The 17,813-nt window shown below is 39.7% G+C and overlaps 1 protein-coding gene across 1 annotated transcript in view; it reads right to left on the bottom strand.

Moving 5' to 3' along the window:
* Positions 1 to 17,813, bottom strand: part of osbpl3b (oxysterol binding protein-like 3b) — a 30,579-nt gene that overhangs the window by 9,011 nt on the left and 3,755 nt on the right. The window contains exons 2-10 of the mRNA XM_062422182.1: positions 6,937 to 7,085; positions 3,701 to 3,817; positions 2,929 to 2,982; positions 2,434 to 2,547; positions 2,005 to 2,169; positions 1,762 to 1,885; positions 881 to 984; positions 486 to 578; positions 237 to 396 (exon numbers count right to left, since the gene is read on the bottom strand). Of these exons, the coding sequence (XP_062278166.1) occupies positions 237 to 396; positions 486 to 578; positions 881 to 984; positions 1,762 to 1,885; positions 2,005 to 2,169; positions 2,434 to 2,547; positions 2,929 to 2,982; positions 3,701 to 3,817; positions 6,937 to 7,032 (1,027 nt within the window). The 5' untranslated portion in view covers positions 7,033 to 7,085. The remainder of the gene's footprint in view (positions 1 to 236; positions 397 to 485; positions 579 to 880; positions 985 to 1,761; positions 1,886 to 2,004; positions 2,170 to 2,433; positions 2,548 to 2,928; positions 2,983 to 3,700; positions 3,818 to 6,936; positions 7,086 to 17,813) is intronic.

Below are 17,813 nucleotides of genomic sequence, written 5' to 3'. Positions count from 1 at the left end.
TGTTAAGCATCAGGTATCTGAAGTTCAATTCAGTTTCACTTAGAAGTAGCAGGGACCCCTAGGAGAGAATTATTATTTTCCAAGCTGTCTGGTACAGAGAATTATAACCTCTTACCAGAATCCAACTGAATGAAAACTGAGACAGTTTATTTAAAAAACCCTGAATGCATCAGACATGCTTACCAAAATCTGTTAATTAATCACTGTTATTTAAACGGAACAGCTGTTCTACTCACAGCTGGCAGCAACACGGCAGAAATCCTCCTGCAGCCTGGCCACATCAAAAGTTGCATCCTGGGATTCGGGGTCGGCTTTGTCATTGCCGAGTGCAGCAGTGGACAGGTTGGGGTTAGAGGCATGGAGGCGAACAGAGCTGGAGGAGATGCAGCTGGGAACCTACAGTGGAGCAGGAGGAGTAGAGCTTGGAAGAACTCAGAAAAACAAACATGAACAATGTCATCACACATCATTGGCACGTTTTCTACCTGCAGAGTAGTTTTGACATCTTTGTTGTAGTTCTTAGTGCGCCATTTCCTTGGAAGTCTCTTTTCCTTTTTGGGACTGTCAAATGTAGATGTCTAGGGAACATAAGGGAAGGTACTGATGCATAAGAGTAGTTTTTGCTTTTAAGAAAGGTTTTTCATTAAAAAAACATGTTTCCAAACTGGCAGAGAGGATGCAATATGTTCTATTTTTATTTGTAAATGTCATGAGGTCAACAAAAGTACTGGTGGAGAAAAATGATAACAGAGGAAACAAGACAAATTACAGAATTTCTGAGTCATCTAGTATTTTGATTAGATAGAGATTTGATGTGATTAGATAGTCAATTTGCTCCAAGTTATTTCATAAATTATGTTACAGTCACAAAAATGCTGACCTGCAGGGCTTGGATAGATGGAGCAGAATAGGTCCGATGGAGGACTTCCATACTCTGAAGGAGGTGGTTAAGATCCAGCAGATAGGCCTCACAGACTGACAAGTCTGTGGAGAGGAGGGGAAAAAACTTAGGCTAGAAATGAGAAGAAGGGCTAAATTAACTAAATTAATTTAACAGACTGCAGTATGAAGGACATTTCATCAATGGGTTCATATAGATATAGATTATCTAGATATAAATAGATTTTAATAATAGGTTGCAGACAACTAAATAAATGGCAATTCTAACTGTGGTCTGCTTGGGTAAATGATCAGAATATCAATGATGAAATGTGTGAGCAAAATTAATTAGTAGCCTAATTGACAGCTGCCATGGCCGCACCATTGTCACTTCTTTCTCTGTAAACAACACCAGCCTTATCTTACTTCCAAGAAAGACAGCAGGCAGACAGATTTTTTAAACTCAGGCAGCTGAGGCATCCGAAAAATGTACAAAATGAAAAGTCTGAACACAGTGAGGTTAGATCTCAATGTCTCTGGCAGCTTTAACTAACCTCCACAAACACTGAAAAATTCTTCAAGCTCCAAGCTGCAGCTTCCATGTAGGCTGAGGCTTATTTATTATTTTTCTCAGGTTTGATTTTTGAACAGTTATCATGAAAATATTTAGCATCCATCTGACCTTTTAGCAACTCAATAATGAAGCAGAACAGCTTTAACTAAAAGTGAAAAATGTCTCATAGTGGAAATTCCAGACCTACTAAAATGTAACTAATGGGTGTTAGGGTTAAGTAGCCGCAGACAGATGGGGAAAAGTGACATAAAATGATCTTAAAAAACAGGCATCAGATGCTTCTGAGTGCCACAAGGGATAGTTCTCACCTTTCGAGCACTTATCCATATCATCAGATGACTGCAGCCAGGCCACTACTTTGGCTTGACTGTTGCAGCCTAAAGGAAAGGTTCCTGGAGAATGCACTGTGGACTGTCGGCGTAGAGACATGCACTGCAACAGCAAACAGGTCGATAAAATAATGATATTTTTGAGAAAGTTTCTACTTTAAACAGAACAGAGCTGGCACATAAGTTTTCATTAGTAGTGTGCTGTGGAGTGCACAGCTATACCTTTCTGATAGAGGCGCCGTCAGCCATGCTAGGGGAGTTGGGGGAGGGGTAATGGGGATAGTAGAAGGACTTCTCATTAGGGTACATGGCAATCTCATTTTGCCGATAGAGACGATGATGACGTAGCTTGGACACCCATTCATCAAACAGCTCCTGCGACTTTATCTGTAGAGCAGATAGCACAATCAGAAATCCACACAAGGACAAGAAAGGTGGAGGAGGTGTGTCAGTGGAAAAATACACACGCAGGTGTTGTAATCCCCCCTCACCCACGTATACAACAACACATAAGGTCATTTAAAAGTCATTTTAGTATAAGCATCTGTTCCAGGAATCAAAAAGGGAATAATCTGAATGTTTTACATCATGTCTTGTAAATCTGTAGGGGGAATGCCTTATATTTTTATATTTACTAGCCTTGTGGTTTACCTTCAAGTGGTAGATGTTTTCCTCAGCATCAAGATCGATGCACTTGGCTTTCTTCTTAATGGCCATGACAGAGAGACCCACGTCAATGCAGCCATGAAGCTTCCCCTTCTCAATCTGCAAATCAGGGCAAAATGGACACACTATGTTAGGAATGTATTGAACCTAATACAAATGTACAGTCTGTTCACCAGCAGACATGACATTGTATGTGCAATAATAAACCCTTATTTACCTAACATTGCCCAAGTGGAGTATCTGTATGGCTGATATATAATTATGTGAGACTGACAGGTAAAATACACCCTGTGATACCTTTCAATGATATAAAGATTGTGAGAGCAATCAGGACCTTTTGTTTCTACAGGCACAGATACATATTGTTGGAAAGACAGCCAGCAGTACAAGAAGAATATAACAAAAGATGCTAAATGTCTCTTGTAATATTCTGTAACTGACAAACCCACATATTATGTAGCCGCAGGTTTTTGTACTTACATCAGCACTGCACTTGCCATACTTCAGGATGCCCTTGTCCAGGAAAAAGTATCTCTATGGGGAGAAAGAGGGACAATAAGCGATGCAGCTGGGATGATATGCAACATCCCTGACAGCAAGTCTGATGTCACTCTGATGACTGTGATCATGACAGTGTCAGCTTCTTGTTAATATACAGTATGTTGTTAATGTCTCTGCACTGAAATGTTTTTTTATCCTCTTGTCTCGCATCTGTCTGCCTTTACTACTCTTCCCCTCACCCTGTCGTAATCCGTCTCCTCCACCCCCTTCGTAACAGCTTGGTGCTGGAGCTCTTAATGTACATCACTAGAATCAGACTCTTGAAAGCTCAAAGACCAGAGAAGCTCCGACAGTAGGTCAATACTAAATGTATACAGTTCTGTTAAGCAGCAGGCCATCAGCTAATGCATCTGAGAGGACCACCAAGATATCTAAGCTCTATCATCCCGGTGAAAGCTTTTAGAAAGAGTGTGAACAGGCACTGACCCAGGTCACATGTGACTCCTCTGTGGAGGAAATCCTCTACTGCATAACCTCATTCAATTAGTTTAAAACACAAATGAGCAATGTCAGCAGATTTGTTTATTCATTTTTGCAAAGGGAACCGGGAAAGCGCAAGGGTAAAACCAGGAATTGCAGATGACGTGCAAAATTGTCACCTACAAATATGTCATACATCTATCACTCTGATAGATGAGTAAGGATAATGTAACCTGGGTCATTTCAGGACCTCACAGAGGTTGGATTATACCTTATGCCATCCCTTCATGGGCCATTTTCTCCTTTTAAGCATGTAGCCCTCCTGTTTCTGTGGCTCCAGGACATTGCTGAAGCCTCTGCGCAGGCCCTCCACGATTTCCCAGCTGTCCTGTGGGCAAAGATGGTTTAAAAGAACTTCGAGACAATAGATGCAGATATTACCAGACACTTTTGCACACGCATGCAGATCAGAATTGCAGGGAGGTTTTATAACATGAATTGAATGAGCCATCCACTCAAGAGTCAAGGTCAGAGTCAAAAGAATAATTTGTGCTGTTGAAGCTGTTTAGATGGTCGGCCTCTCTTCATTACAGTCAGTTGGGCAGAGGGAGGCTATTCTATCTCTGGGGAGTTTCAGTGTTCAGTAAAGGAAAACAGTCCTCTGAGGTCAGGTGTCCAGCGTGGGGCTACTGGCCACTGTCACCTCATGGTCCCATTTATAAAATTAGCTTACCTGTCTAATCTCACTCTTCACAATAATCATTTCATGACTGAGATTAGAACGCTCAAGTCCAAATCCCCTGCAAATACAGAGATTAAGGTGATATTTCATCACAGACTAATCCAGATAGCTCTGTCATGTATTTCAGTGAGTGAGAATTCCAGGAAGGCAGCATAAACAATATCAACACAGGATTTTGTAATATATTTGTTGGCACAGAGAATATTACGTCATTTGTGTTTACAACCGTTTAGTTTATGTTAGTGTTGAAAAATGTAATCAATTAGTCATTCAGCACAAAAAAGTTCAACAATTTTGATAGCTGATGCATTGCTTAAAGGGGCAGTCCACACATTTCACACATTAAGGTCATGTTTCTTATCATGATGAGTAGTACTCCCTTTTTCGTCATGATAATCATTTCTTGGGTTTGGTGAATCATTTTTTTTTAACAGAAACAGGAATATGGAATGTGAAAATACATATTGACTAGGAAGTAAGTAATAGTGAAAAAACCCTCTTAGTTGCATTGAGGGAAATGTAGGATGCAGTTATTTTGGAGCTTAAAGCAGGACATCTTGGTCCCTGCTGCTTCTATTTAGAGCTTTCTCGAAAAATTCACAGAGGAACACTCTTGTCCATTATCAAAAATCTGCGTGTCCCACAGTTAATGCTCTGTTTCTGAAAACTGAATATTTGGATCTTGAACTGCTAAATGAAAGATGTCACCTTGGTCTCTGGAAGATTATATGGGCATTTGTCACCATTTTGCAGACTAAATTATTAATAAATTAATAAGAAAATAATCAAAAGATTGATTGTATTGGTTACTGGCTTCATTTGTGTTGGTAATGCATTGAGAGTAATATCTTAACATCCATAAGTGAATGCAAGCACAACAAAAACCGAGGTACAAATGATGTTCATGTTGCAGCTGTCCCGAGGGACGTTGGGTTGTTGGCAGAGGTTTGAGGTGACTCTGTGTTTGCTATCCCAGCTTGTCCCTGACTGTTCCTGTATATAAAAGTTCTGGCTAAACAAACTGTATCAGAAATGAGGCTGACTGCTCGAGCTGAGGCAATCTAAAATAAACTCTCATATCCAAAGGGGGTGGGGGAATAGAGAGGGCTTGGCTTGTGGGTTACTCTTTCACTCTTCCCTGGGTGCTCGTCACATCTCCCTCTGACACACAGTGAGTCATTGTCACACACTTCCTGAGGACTTCTCTTCAAGGTCAAGCAGACACATTGAGAGCGAACACAGTGGCATAACTGACATGAAGACATGCCTGGGCACAGCGATGACTCTCAGGATAAGAAAAAGGTACATTGAGAATGTTTCTGAACTAGTCCAACATTCTGCTAGTCCTGCTGCAGCTTTTAGATGGTTAAAGGACCAAAAGTCTGTGAAGAATGAATACTAATATCACCTAGGTTTAAATGTAATGTAAATGTCAGAAAACTGTCTAGTGGTGAAATAATCGTAGCGATCTAATAATGTTAGAAAAAATATTCTCAAATCCATATTTATGCTTTTTCAAAAATAAAACTCACTGTAGTTCAGTGAGTATAAATAAAACAAAAACATTAGCAACTTTTTACGTTTCATCACATCATGATAGGACACATCTGACTAGGATTTCTTTTTATGAAACCATAACTCTAAGCACATTGAGGCCATGAATGTGTTTGATTGATCATTTGTTTGTTCAGAGGATATTTGCTAATGAAAACACCTTTACCAAAATGTGTATGTTGTTGTAATTTTAAGTTGAGTTGAAGAAGAGTAACATGCACATCACATAGGTGTAAAGCTATCTGCAAACAGAATCATTGAAAATAGGGTAACGTCTCATCACTTACTCCAAGCAATGAAAGTTTAACAATGACAATGTTTAATCCTACTTGACAATGTTTCGATCCTTTCCAAGTCAGATTGAAACAACTTCCGTGGCTTATAGTAAGTGTGCAGGCATTAACCTTGTTTCATTAGTCTAAATTGATCAACCATCAGTGTCTGTGTGTTCTGTGGGCAGGATGGGAGGGAAACTTTATTACATTCATTTCCAAATGGGAAAGTTGCGGTAATGAAAAATTAATGAATCTTAAATGCTCAAGGCGAATGCGACAACAGTTTGGTTTGATAATGATAATATCTTAACTGACTTGTATGTGTGTATATGAGAGAGAGAGAGTGAGAGAGAGAGAGAGAGAGAGAGAGAGAGAGAGAGAGAGAGAGAGAGAGAGAGAGAGAGAGAGAGGAGAGAGAGAGAGAGAGAGAGAGAGAGAGAGAGAGAGAGAGAGAGAGAGAGAGAGAGAGAGAGAAAAAGAGAGAGATCTTTGAGGGGATCACTGCCATTTTAGCATTTCAGAGTACTCTAAAATTCCCCACATTTGGAGAAAGTGGTTGTGTGAGCCTGAGGTAGTGATGGGAACCCTTATGAACTAAAGTTGGCATCACTCAGCATTCAGTCCCTCTGCCTGAGCTGTACAATGCTAAGAAAGTCCCAGCTGTGTTTCCTCTGGCTTGCATTTATAAAGAGCCAAATTGAGCCTTGGTAGAACATGGGAGAAAACCACACACCCTATTAGCAACAGTTTGAGTGGTTAAGGCATTTATTATCAGGTCATTCTCCCATTTGCAACACAGACATTGTATAATGAGAAAAAGGACAAGTTCAAAATTTACTCCATAACTTATCTGCTATACAAATGATCTGAAAGTGTAACATGATTACTTGATGGAGATGTATTTCACCAGAGTACATGGCCTACAGCGTGTGTTACCTGTCGGCTGTCATGTTTGGACGAGGAGCTGCTGTTGCTGCGTGACAGGGAGGAGATCTTCTGTGACATGGCTGAGCTGCGCTCCTCAGAGTCCATTTCGCTGTAGACTCGCCGGTGCAGGCTACAGCTGGAGTACCAGGAACATTCCTCTATACACAGAAAAGACGAAGCAGAGATGGGGTCATAAAAAGAGAGGGTGGAGCGAAAGAAAGCTTTAATAGGAAAGCCCTCTAAAAGCCTTTGAGCTCTGTCTCACTGAAAAATGCATTAGGTTATTTAGAGTGATTAGTTTTTTCATCTTCATGTAGCAGAAATATGAGATGTAATGAGAACAGCTGCACAGAAGAGTTCTCAACATCTGAAAGAAAATTGACAGACCAGGCTGGAAGACATAAATTGCTCTCAAAGTGTGGAGACTGCAGGCTTAAATAATTCATATCTTACTCTTACAGAGAGTGATGGACTGTCAGCATTTAAGGATCATATAAGTGAAGCACCCACTTCAAGTATTATGTACAGCAGGAGTGGAAGAAGGATGTATTCAGCCCTTTAACTTGAGCAAAAATATCAATACTGAATGTAAAAATACTGCCAGACAATCAAAAATCCTTTAAAAGAGAAAGTACAGATCTATCACCTACAAAGTGTACTTAAGTGTAAGAAGTAGACATACTAATGGTGCAGAAATTAAATCATTTTAAAATACCCAAATGATTAGTTGATTAACTGGTTTGTCATCAACAGAAAATGAACTGCACATTGTATTTGAGTAAATTGCACATTGAGTGGTGACTGATCCGAATCCACAAAGAGCTCAGTGGGGGAATAAAAGGCAACTGTCACATGCGAAGATGCAGTGAAATGTGACATCATCAGTGAAATCATCACTTCAATAGAGTGTAAAAATAATTGGGCCTCTTTAGGAAATGGCAGTTCTCAGTCAACTGCCACACTTCCTGCAGGCTAATTAACATTATGTGCCTGGCTCACAGCGTTAGCATACAAAACCACATTTTGCTAATGCATTGTGAGTGGCAGTTTGTCATACTGTAATCTGGAAGGCTGATCAACAATCAGGCAAGATGTGTTTGTATAAATCATGACGATCCACATAGGAGCAAGCAGAAGCTCATCAGTTTAGCTTTATTATAAGCAGCACTGAATTTGTGGACCATTGGTTATGAGTTCATCGCTGTGCTCGATTAAGGGACCATCTGTGAGTGTCTGTCAAGGACACAAGGCTGTTCTTGACTGGATAGTTTTTTAAGTCTTGAGTCTCAAAGCACACAATGATTATTTTCGTATTCATTAGTTAATCCGTCAATTATTTTTAACAGCTAAAAGTATGTATGAAAATATGTACCCATATTTAATGTACAGTATATAAAACAGAGAAAAGCAGTAATTCCTCACATTTAAGGAGCGTATGAATAATTGAATAATCAACAATCAACAAGTGAAATTAGCTCTGTTCTACTGTAATGCAATATCAGGCAGAACTTACATATAAAACAAAAACTTCAATTACATTTTTTATGGAATTACAAAAGTGAATAATTTATTTGGACAAAAAGATTTGTTAAACACAATAACACGATGTGATCATGCAATTCCTCATATTGTCAGAATTCCACTGGAAGTCTTTGCATACCTTGTGTTCAGATATTTTGTCTTTACTGGGTGATCATGTTAACAGTGTCTCAGACTGAATCAGACGTGCCATGTGTTGACTACCAAATTGAAGCAGCAGCAAGGTTAATCACATTACTTGCTCTGCATCCGCAAGCTTTGTGCTGCATAATGGCCACATCGTCAGGTGTTGGACAGACAAAATTGCGGTCATCTGAAACCACCGTCCTTCAGCCAAGACTACACCAGCACTCTGTGTGTATGTGTGTGTGTGTGTGTGGGCCATAGGGCGCAGTTTACACTGACAGAGCACAGCGCCTGAAATGCAGTCAGAATAATGGATCAAAGTGGAAGGAGACACAAACAGAAGGTCCCTATCTATCCATCTAGCTATCCAAACATCCATCCATCCATCCATCCATCCATCCAATGAATGCAGTGCTGCCTCTGTGTCTCCGATGATTTATTCATTCACTTTCCATTGATCACACCAGCTATGCACAGGTCTGTCACACTGTCACTCTTCAGGGAACCCTTTCATTGGCTACAACAACACCACTTCTAAGGCTTTCATCAGGGTGACAACAGTATTAGACGTCAGAGCTCCCATAATTACCCTCTCTCACTGAAGAGGACACGCTTATTGATGGCAATGACAAAATGCAGTAAGCGATTTCAATAAAACTGTACTAGATTACAACAGGAGCTGTTTGGCAAGGGTTAGGGTTACACGTTAGTATAGATTTTTACTCAACTCAACAGTTGTTGCTGTCACTTACAGAGTGAGAAACACGAGTAAACAAACACCAGAATGTGAGGGAAAACATGAAAATGCAGTCAGTGGGAGGCTAACAGCAGCTAATGAGCAGAGCAGTCGTGCCCGAGACCACAGTTTGCTACAAAAAAGGGAATGCTGACAGGCAGTGTGTGCTGAGTGAGTTTGTGCAGCATGTTGGGTTAAAGAAATGAAGGGGATCACATGGACAGTGAAAGTGAGGAAAAAGAGATAAACACAAGCCACGGAGAAAGTTCTACTGTCTTCAAATAGGAATGCTTGGACATACAAAGATGCGTGTACAAACAAGTAAATGCGAGGTTTTTGGACACCTTTTCTCATGTCAATGTCTAAGGGAGTAAAACCAAAACAAAAGCTTTTAAAAATAAAGAACTGTTGTTTGCTGTAGACAAACTGCTAACTGTTGTTTCAATTGATTATACTTTGGCAATAAAAATGGCACTGACCTTTACAGAATGACTGTGATTCATGTACTCCATTAAATAAATATCTATCAGACAGTATGGACCAAATAAACATGGGGACACACAGCAACGTCTTGATATTCACAAGTTAAAAAAGCATACAGGAAAAAATTAAGTTGAGTATGTTTAGTAGACAATAACTGAATCATTTTCAAATAGCATACAGTATATTCTCTACTGTTCAGTACACCTCCGTACATATTCACAGTAATATCTTCAAATGAGATGATTAATGATAATAACCTTTTTCTAGGCTGGATAAAGACAAAGAAAGAGAAATATCTAAGGGGGTGGCATCATTATACAACCTTTCAGGCTCCCTGCATATTACTGTAATTTCTGGGTGACCAAATTAGTCAAACTAAGGTTCAGTCTATTTGTAGAATTATATAAGCACTTGTGTAAATGAATACTGGCAAGTTTTCAGGCCTCGCTTTATCCTCTGATCACCTTGTGAAAGGAAAAGCTTATACATGTATAAATGCTCACTTTGTGGAGAGGTGACTGACATCCCCTGAATATTCCACTAAAATGTGGGTGGGTGGCACCCACAATTGTGCTTTAACTGTGCTGTACTACCTGAAAACAGCACAACTCCTGGATGTCCATCTTTTCTCCCTGTTTAAATGCACACTACTTTCCTGGTTGTTAGTGTTATCCTGGTTATGATCATGGCATTTACATGGAGAACCCTGCACGTATCTCATCATGTGTGTCCAGTTGTGTCTTGATTTCTCGACATATCAACCACTCCTTTCTCTACCAACAAACAATGTTGAGAAGATGTTTACATGCCACAGTGGTACTACATGTAGTAAATCCAGGCTTCTGAAACCAGGATATGGTGTTTACACGTGTAACACATATTCTGGATACTCCAAAAACCTGAATACTTGTTCATAAACGACTCACTCAGCGGCTTCTTCATCTTTAATCTCTCTCTGACCCCTGGACCACAGAAAGTTCACATCTTTCACACATTAAAAAAAAAAAACTCTTTGTAATTGTTGTTGATTTTTTTGGGGACATTTTTGCATTTCATTAACTAGTATGCCATGGGGGGTAGACAAGAAATGAAGAGATACAGATGGAGGATGACATGCAGCTAGGGCTGCACCCAATACTTGTTTTCATTATCACTTAATTTCTTGTTTATTCAGTCAATCATCAATAAAATGTTCTTTAGGTTCATGGTAACATCTTAATCTCAAATTGCTTGCCTTGTCTGACTAACAGTCCAAAATATAGAGATATTTAGCTACTATAACATAAGACAGAGAAAAGCACCACAGCTTAGTGACTGCAGTGCTGGAACCATTGAATGTTTGACACTGCTTGCGAAATTACTTCCTGTTGGTCGACTAATTATTTCAGTTGCAACTTCATGTTCAACATCTTAAACCACAAAGCCAGCAGGGTTTCCCATGGCAAGAACATTCTTATCACTATTAATTATGTAATTCAAATATGTAATGAGTAAAGATAATATTGTACAGTACCATTAAATAATTGGACATATAATTTTCTGTAGCAACTGAAGAGATTTCTGTCTTTCAAAGCTCGTCCACATTTGTTATGGAACACAAACCTTCTTAGTTTTGTTAGTTTAAGGTGTATCAGAGAACTGTGAACAATTCGCCTGTCAGCTACAAATCTCAGTTGAAGTTACAGATGGCTTAATGTCCTTTCTAAGCTGCACTAACTAGATTGACAAAAGCTGAAAACCCTCTATTACATTCTGCAGCTCATGTTGCAGATGTTCCTCTGTCCTTCCACTGTCTCCAGACTCTGCCGAAGGGCTGACAAGCCTAACAGGCTTTCAGGCATCATTAGGATATGACTCACCAGAATAAACCCCCACAGTGCAGTTTTCTTAGGAAATAGAATCATGGCTTGCAAAATGACAGCACTTACTGTATATTTAAAAGGTCTTATTGGCAGCTGATCACCACAGTAATTCAAAGACATCTGGTAACAACGGCCTGTGAAGCATACTCCTACCACTAAAAGTGAAGTGAAAGTAGAGAAGAGTGAAGCAACACTGCTGGAGTTTAGTAATAACCAGAGAGAGGAAGTTCCTAAAGCTGCTGTAGAGGGGGACATGGCCCCAGGTGAAAATGAGTCATCTTAATATATAGATACAATATTGACTTTTACCAAGCTGATGATATTTAGATAACCTTTAAATACATGGAGCTTTGCATAATCTCCTAAATAACATTTCATATGCTAAATCCAGCTGTGAGAGCGGAATTATATTCCAATTCCAAGCCATGAAAATGTGGCCATGTTTATGTACAAAGCAGGCAAAGCTATGGGAAAGACTATATTTAAAAAAAACCCAGCTCTTTATTTTATTAGACTAAAAGAATGGCCTTCCAGCTTGAACTGAATCTAGACTGCTTCCCTTTGATGTGCACCGGGCTCGTTTGATGAACCAGAATTTATCTATACTGAAGAAAATCAATGTTGATTTAAAAATGCTCCGAGAGGCAAAAGCACTCTAAGCTTCTCTCTGGTGTTTTCAAGCCTAAACTCAACACAATTAATGTCCTCTGCATTCAACAAACACCTAACATGGCATTGCAGTAACCACCTTATCTCTGCAGTCCACTGGCCATTCTCTGACAGCTCATCCCTCTCAATACAAAGCTCTCTAGCGACAATGCAAACTCTGGTAACTCTGGGGAGGAAAGTACGAGTCATTTACCTTTATTCTAATGCTGTCCTTCCATCCATCTGAATAAACTCAAATCAAAACCTTTTGCTTCATTCAGATTAATTTTCCTCCTGCTAAACTCATCAGAAGCCAGGATTATTCTTTCCTGTTTGCTTTGGGAAACAGCGCAGTCATTAAGAACATTATCTGATAGCTGTCACTCACTGAAGGAGAAACACTTGGCGCTCAATTACTGCTAAAAGTTACCACTTTAATAACCATAATCGTATTAAAACTGTGCATTACCCTGTTGTGATGTTGCCACTTAGTCTTTGTTATTACATTATTAAAATGCAAGCATGCTCTTTCTTGGAAGGGGAAGAGAAACCCTGATATAAAAAGAAAGGGAGGGGAAGAAACCAGCAGAAAACAATATTCTCATAATGCGTTAGCCACAATAAAATCATATTTTAATTTGTAATCTTTTGTGATTTACATAAAAATGCAATATATCTGCTTATTTAAAATTCCATATTATTTATCAAAACAGCAGGAACATGCTAGGAAAAATTCAAAATTTACTGTGTAATATATCAAACTTTCAAGCACTCTGTCAACTGTTAGCTGGGGCTGGGATTTTAATTGATACTTGTTTGTCTGCAAAATGCAGGATTGGAACATCATATTATCTGGCAGTTGTGCATGAATAATAAAAACCCTGCACCACCTGCAAAGTTGTCATCATTACACATAAAATACAGCTTATCCCACAGAGCTATTGACTGTCAGTGCCAGATGCTTCAGCTAAGTAGAGCACGAGCATCCACTTTAATAATCAGTTTGAGCACAGACACAGTTGAAAGGTCTGGTCAGTAATTGATCCACAGCTGTTTCTATTCCTTCACAAGACATCAACCTGATATCTGCACTGCAGACTGCTGCTAGCTAGCATTAGCAAGCTGCCACATAGGGACAAACAGAACAGTGGAAACTGCTCAGTCCACTTCCAGCACTTTGACTTGTCTTTTTGTAAATTCTTTTTGTACACAGAGCTTATCACAGTAAATTAACACAATTAACACACAAGAGTGACATCAGCATCAAAGACAAATAATTGAGCGGTCTCCTCAGCCTCTTATCTACAGTGTACAGTTTTTAGTATGCAAGCTTCATGTAATGATGATATAATCATTAACAACAGTAGCTTTGATTGAAGAGAGGATGGAATAAGAGAGGAAGGCAGGCTTTTGAAATCTGAATGTAACATGAGGTATTCAAAACAGATGTGATTAGATATGGTCCTTCATGGGGCTGCAATCAGTCAAGCAGCTAAAGTAACAGTGCTCTCTCAGTTTAAATCATGTTCTTATCCAAGTCTGAAGCGTTAGCATGGTGAGTAGATCGTGGGCAATTGCACAGGAAATAGTTAAGTCCTGAAAGTCTCTCTTGGCTCTGCCCTGTGAACGACAGTCACTTTTATCAGGCACAGCAATTCATCACCTTCTGCAGCCATTATTTCAGTTCTGTTTCCTAAAAAGTTCTGAGCTCTGTAGCAGAGTAGGACAAAAAAATAAACCTCTCTTCTTACATCCATCTGCAGAATCAGGTCATCACAGAGTCTGTCAGTGTTTCTTTTTAAAAATATATTCTTCAGGCTATAGCACCCAGCGCCCAGCCGGCAATTAGCTCAGAGCATTGACACAGAGACAAAACTGGCTTCATTCCAGCATGAGATCTATTATTCATTAGTACATCTCTTGACCAAGCAGGGTAATGTTTGCCAGCCCACATCTGAGTGTGTGTGTGTGTGTGTGTGCAGCCACACCTTTTCAATATAGTCTTTTAACTATGAGGATGTGTTGCACAGATGGCTGCACCTGCTCCTGATCTGCTTAAGACATCAAGGTAAAGTGTTGCCAGAGGGAGCCTCCCCAAACAAGACTAGTTCAAAACATTTTATATGGCTAGACTGTGTATTAAATGCTGTGGCAGCATTCGACCGACCAGTGGTGTACCTTCAGCACTCAGCCACACACTTTGCTGTTTTTAATCATATTACAAATTTAATAGCACCCTATACAAAAAAAAAAACATTTACAAACATGCATTCCATACTTACTCTATTCATATCTAATGCTCATGTTGAGAGAGTATTTCCCTAAGTGATGCTACTCAAACATAATATGATAAATCACATGAGATTAACACTTATCTCTGCTCTCACGGGTGTGTGCACACGTCTAACATGGAACGGGTGGATGTCTGTCACGTTCCACCCTCCCTGACTCCTCCATATATTCCCAAGTTAACTTGGTGAATGTACATATAAGTGTTGCCAATTCACATGGCGTGACTGTACAAAGTTCTACATTGAGTTAGAAGTTGGAAAGGCTGTGACCTGTTCAACATGAAGGTAAAACAACAAACAACTCTCTCTCTCTCTCTCTCTCTCTCTCTCTCTGTCTCTCTCTCTCTCTCTCTCTCTCTCTCTCCCTCTCCCTCTCGTGTGTGTGTTGGTGGGGGGGTTTTACTTCAATTTGGCATACTGTCAAGGCTTGTGTTGCAGCTGACCAAATTAGATAAAACCTTCTTCCTTTTTCATTTTTAGGGAAGTGGCAGAAATGGCTTTATAGTTTTATTGTTGCATTAGGATGTATTCTGTTGCCTCATATCTGCGTTCTAGTTCACTTGTAAACACTTAAATTCTTTTTTTATTATGCAGTATTGAAGTATTGTGGTGAGCCACAATACTGATACTATTGTTTATCAATTATTATGCATTGTTACTTTCTACTCCGAGCTCCTCGGAGTAGAGCTGCTCCTCCGCGTTGAGAAGAGCCAGATGAGGTGGCTCGGGCATCTAGTTAGGATGCCTCCCGGACGCCTCCCGGGTGAGGTTTTCAGGGCACGTCCCACCGGTAGGAGACCCCGGGGAAGACCCAGGACACGCTGGAGAGACTATGTCTCTCGGCTGGCCTGGGAACCCCTCGGGATCCCCCGGGAAGAGCTGGACGAAGTGGCTGGGGAGAGGGAAGTCTGGGTTTCCCTGCTTAGGATGCTGCCCCCGCGACCCGAACCCGGATAAGCGGAAAGAAGATGGATGGATGGATGGATGGATAGATGTTACTTTCTATAATATTAGGACTTTTTTGAGCAGATTTTGGACACTTATTGGACTGGAAAACATCAAACCAATCTGGCAACAATGCTCAGTCAGTCAGTCAGTCAGTCAGTCAGTCAGTCAGTCAGTCAGTCAGTCAGTCAGTCAGTCAGTCAGTCAGTCAGGGACATCTGCAGTTATAAAACAGGCTCACTCTACTGAGCTCTACTGAGCTTAAAGAGTGCATGCCTTGTTCCACTATCTCTAATCTTACAATTTCAGCAGTATTAGGTGGAGTTTATTAGGAGTTCTTCTTTAGATTCAGAAAGTTCCTCATATACAGCCTGAGAGAAAAACCTTGAAGAGTTACGATGGCATGAATGAGGAGACAGATAAAGTCCCCCTTCAGCAACTGCGGGCTACATAAGACATCTTTTCATTCATGCCTACTTTTGTCTGACATATGACAGGCTCTGTATCACTCACTCACTCACAAATGCCAAGCTGCATCCTGTTAATCAACCACATCCTTGACAAGCTGACTCCCCTCCCACACCGCAGTCCTCCCTCTCTCGATTTCTTTTTCTCCTGTCTGCTCTCAGTGTGGCGGAGGTCCTCCTCTTTGTTATATTCACAGTGTGGGCAAGCCTGACAATCTCATAACTCAACACTGGCTCATTAGGACGGAGAGCAGAGTCACAGCTTAGCTCAATACACTCACTGACAGAGGAGTCATGGAAACAAACATAAATGTGCTGAACTTCATGGTGTATAGTGCTCTTCACACTGTGTCACGTGTAGCAATTTGCATGACAGCCCAATCCAGCAGTTACTCTCCAAATTAAAGATGACATCCTTAAAAACTCAACTGTTGCTATGATTAGGATGCAACAGCGGTATTTCCACCTCCATTCACATATCAATTCAGAGGTGTTGACCCATAGTGTACATGATGATGACATAGAGAAACTTCCTGTTATGGTTAGCATGCTGGAACTCTATTATAACAATGGATGTGGCCAAGAAAGGCCTAAAAAGAAGATATCATGAAAAGTGGATAGAACATCTGCACTGTCACAAGCAATCTCTTAGTCCTCAGAGTGCAGATATATTTAGACATGACATCTTCTTCCATTACTATCCATTTATGGACAGACAGAGATAAACTGTCTGACTGAGAACTGACTGAGTTGTGAGTTACCACATCTTGAAATATTTACTTGATGCCTGAACTCTGTCAGCTACCTTGGTAAGAAATTCCTAATTTACTGGACAAGAGTGAGGATGAGCATACAACAAGAGTCCTTCTCTGTTATATTATATTATATTATATTATAAGCGATTACGTTTCACAGTGCATGCAAGCTGACTCAAACTGTAGCTTCCTTGAATTGGAGGACTTTCTTTATTGTTTGTAAAGTTGTGGTGTGATTGCATTTCCCCCACAGACCTCTGAAGTTTGTCTGCTTTTCCGCAGAGTGTCACTGACCTCATTTTAAAACTACTTGATTTAATTACAAAAGAATGCAAAATATCTCACAGTAAACAAGTTACTGTCTTGCTTGACTTACTGTAACAAACTGGGCACAATCATCTAAAAAACTGCACATTAGATATTACACAACATATACTGTACTGTAGGGCTGTAACAAACGTTTATCTTCAATATCAATTCATCTGTAGATTATTTTCTCAATTAATCGATACATTGGTTGATTTATAACGCAACCTCAAATGTGTTATTTTGTCCTGGCCAATAGACCACAACCCAAAAATATTCAGTTTACTATGATTTACTATGAAAATACTCACATTTAAGAAGCTGGAAACAAGAAACTTGAAAGGATGACTCAAAACCCTAATTGTTGCTGATTACTGTCATTCCATTAATATAATATAATAAAATAAAATAAAAAAGCTGTAGTATACTGTAATTATGATGTTTTTATTATTTCTTTTTTTTCGTTCATTAATGCCACTGCAATGAAATTATGGATGTTGTTACAATACACCAAGTATTTTAGAAGTATAATAACACACTCTGTCAAATTTACTAATGTAATATCTGAACCATTTAAACATGCTGTGGTTGGGTGAATAGGACACCTGGAACCCTTGAAGTTTCTGTGCTAACATGAATTGATAATATCTTAATCATAATATCTGAATAAGTGGGTATGATTCGATTTCCATTGTTACACAGATGATACCAAATGATATGTCCCATTA

The sequence above is a fragment of the Scomber scombrus genome, chromosome 7, assembly GCF_963691925.1.
Source record: "Scomber scombrus chromosome 7, fScoSco1.1, whole genome shotgun sequence".
In the NCBI taxonomy this organism is placed as follows: Eukaryota; Metazoa; Chordata; class Actinopteri; order Scombriformes; family Scombridae; genus Scomber; species Scomber scombrus.
The sequence above is the reverse complement of the archived record's forward strand: the minus strand, read 5'-3'. Positions and strand labels throughout refer to the sequence as shown.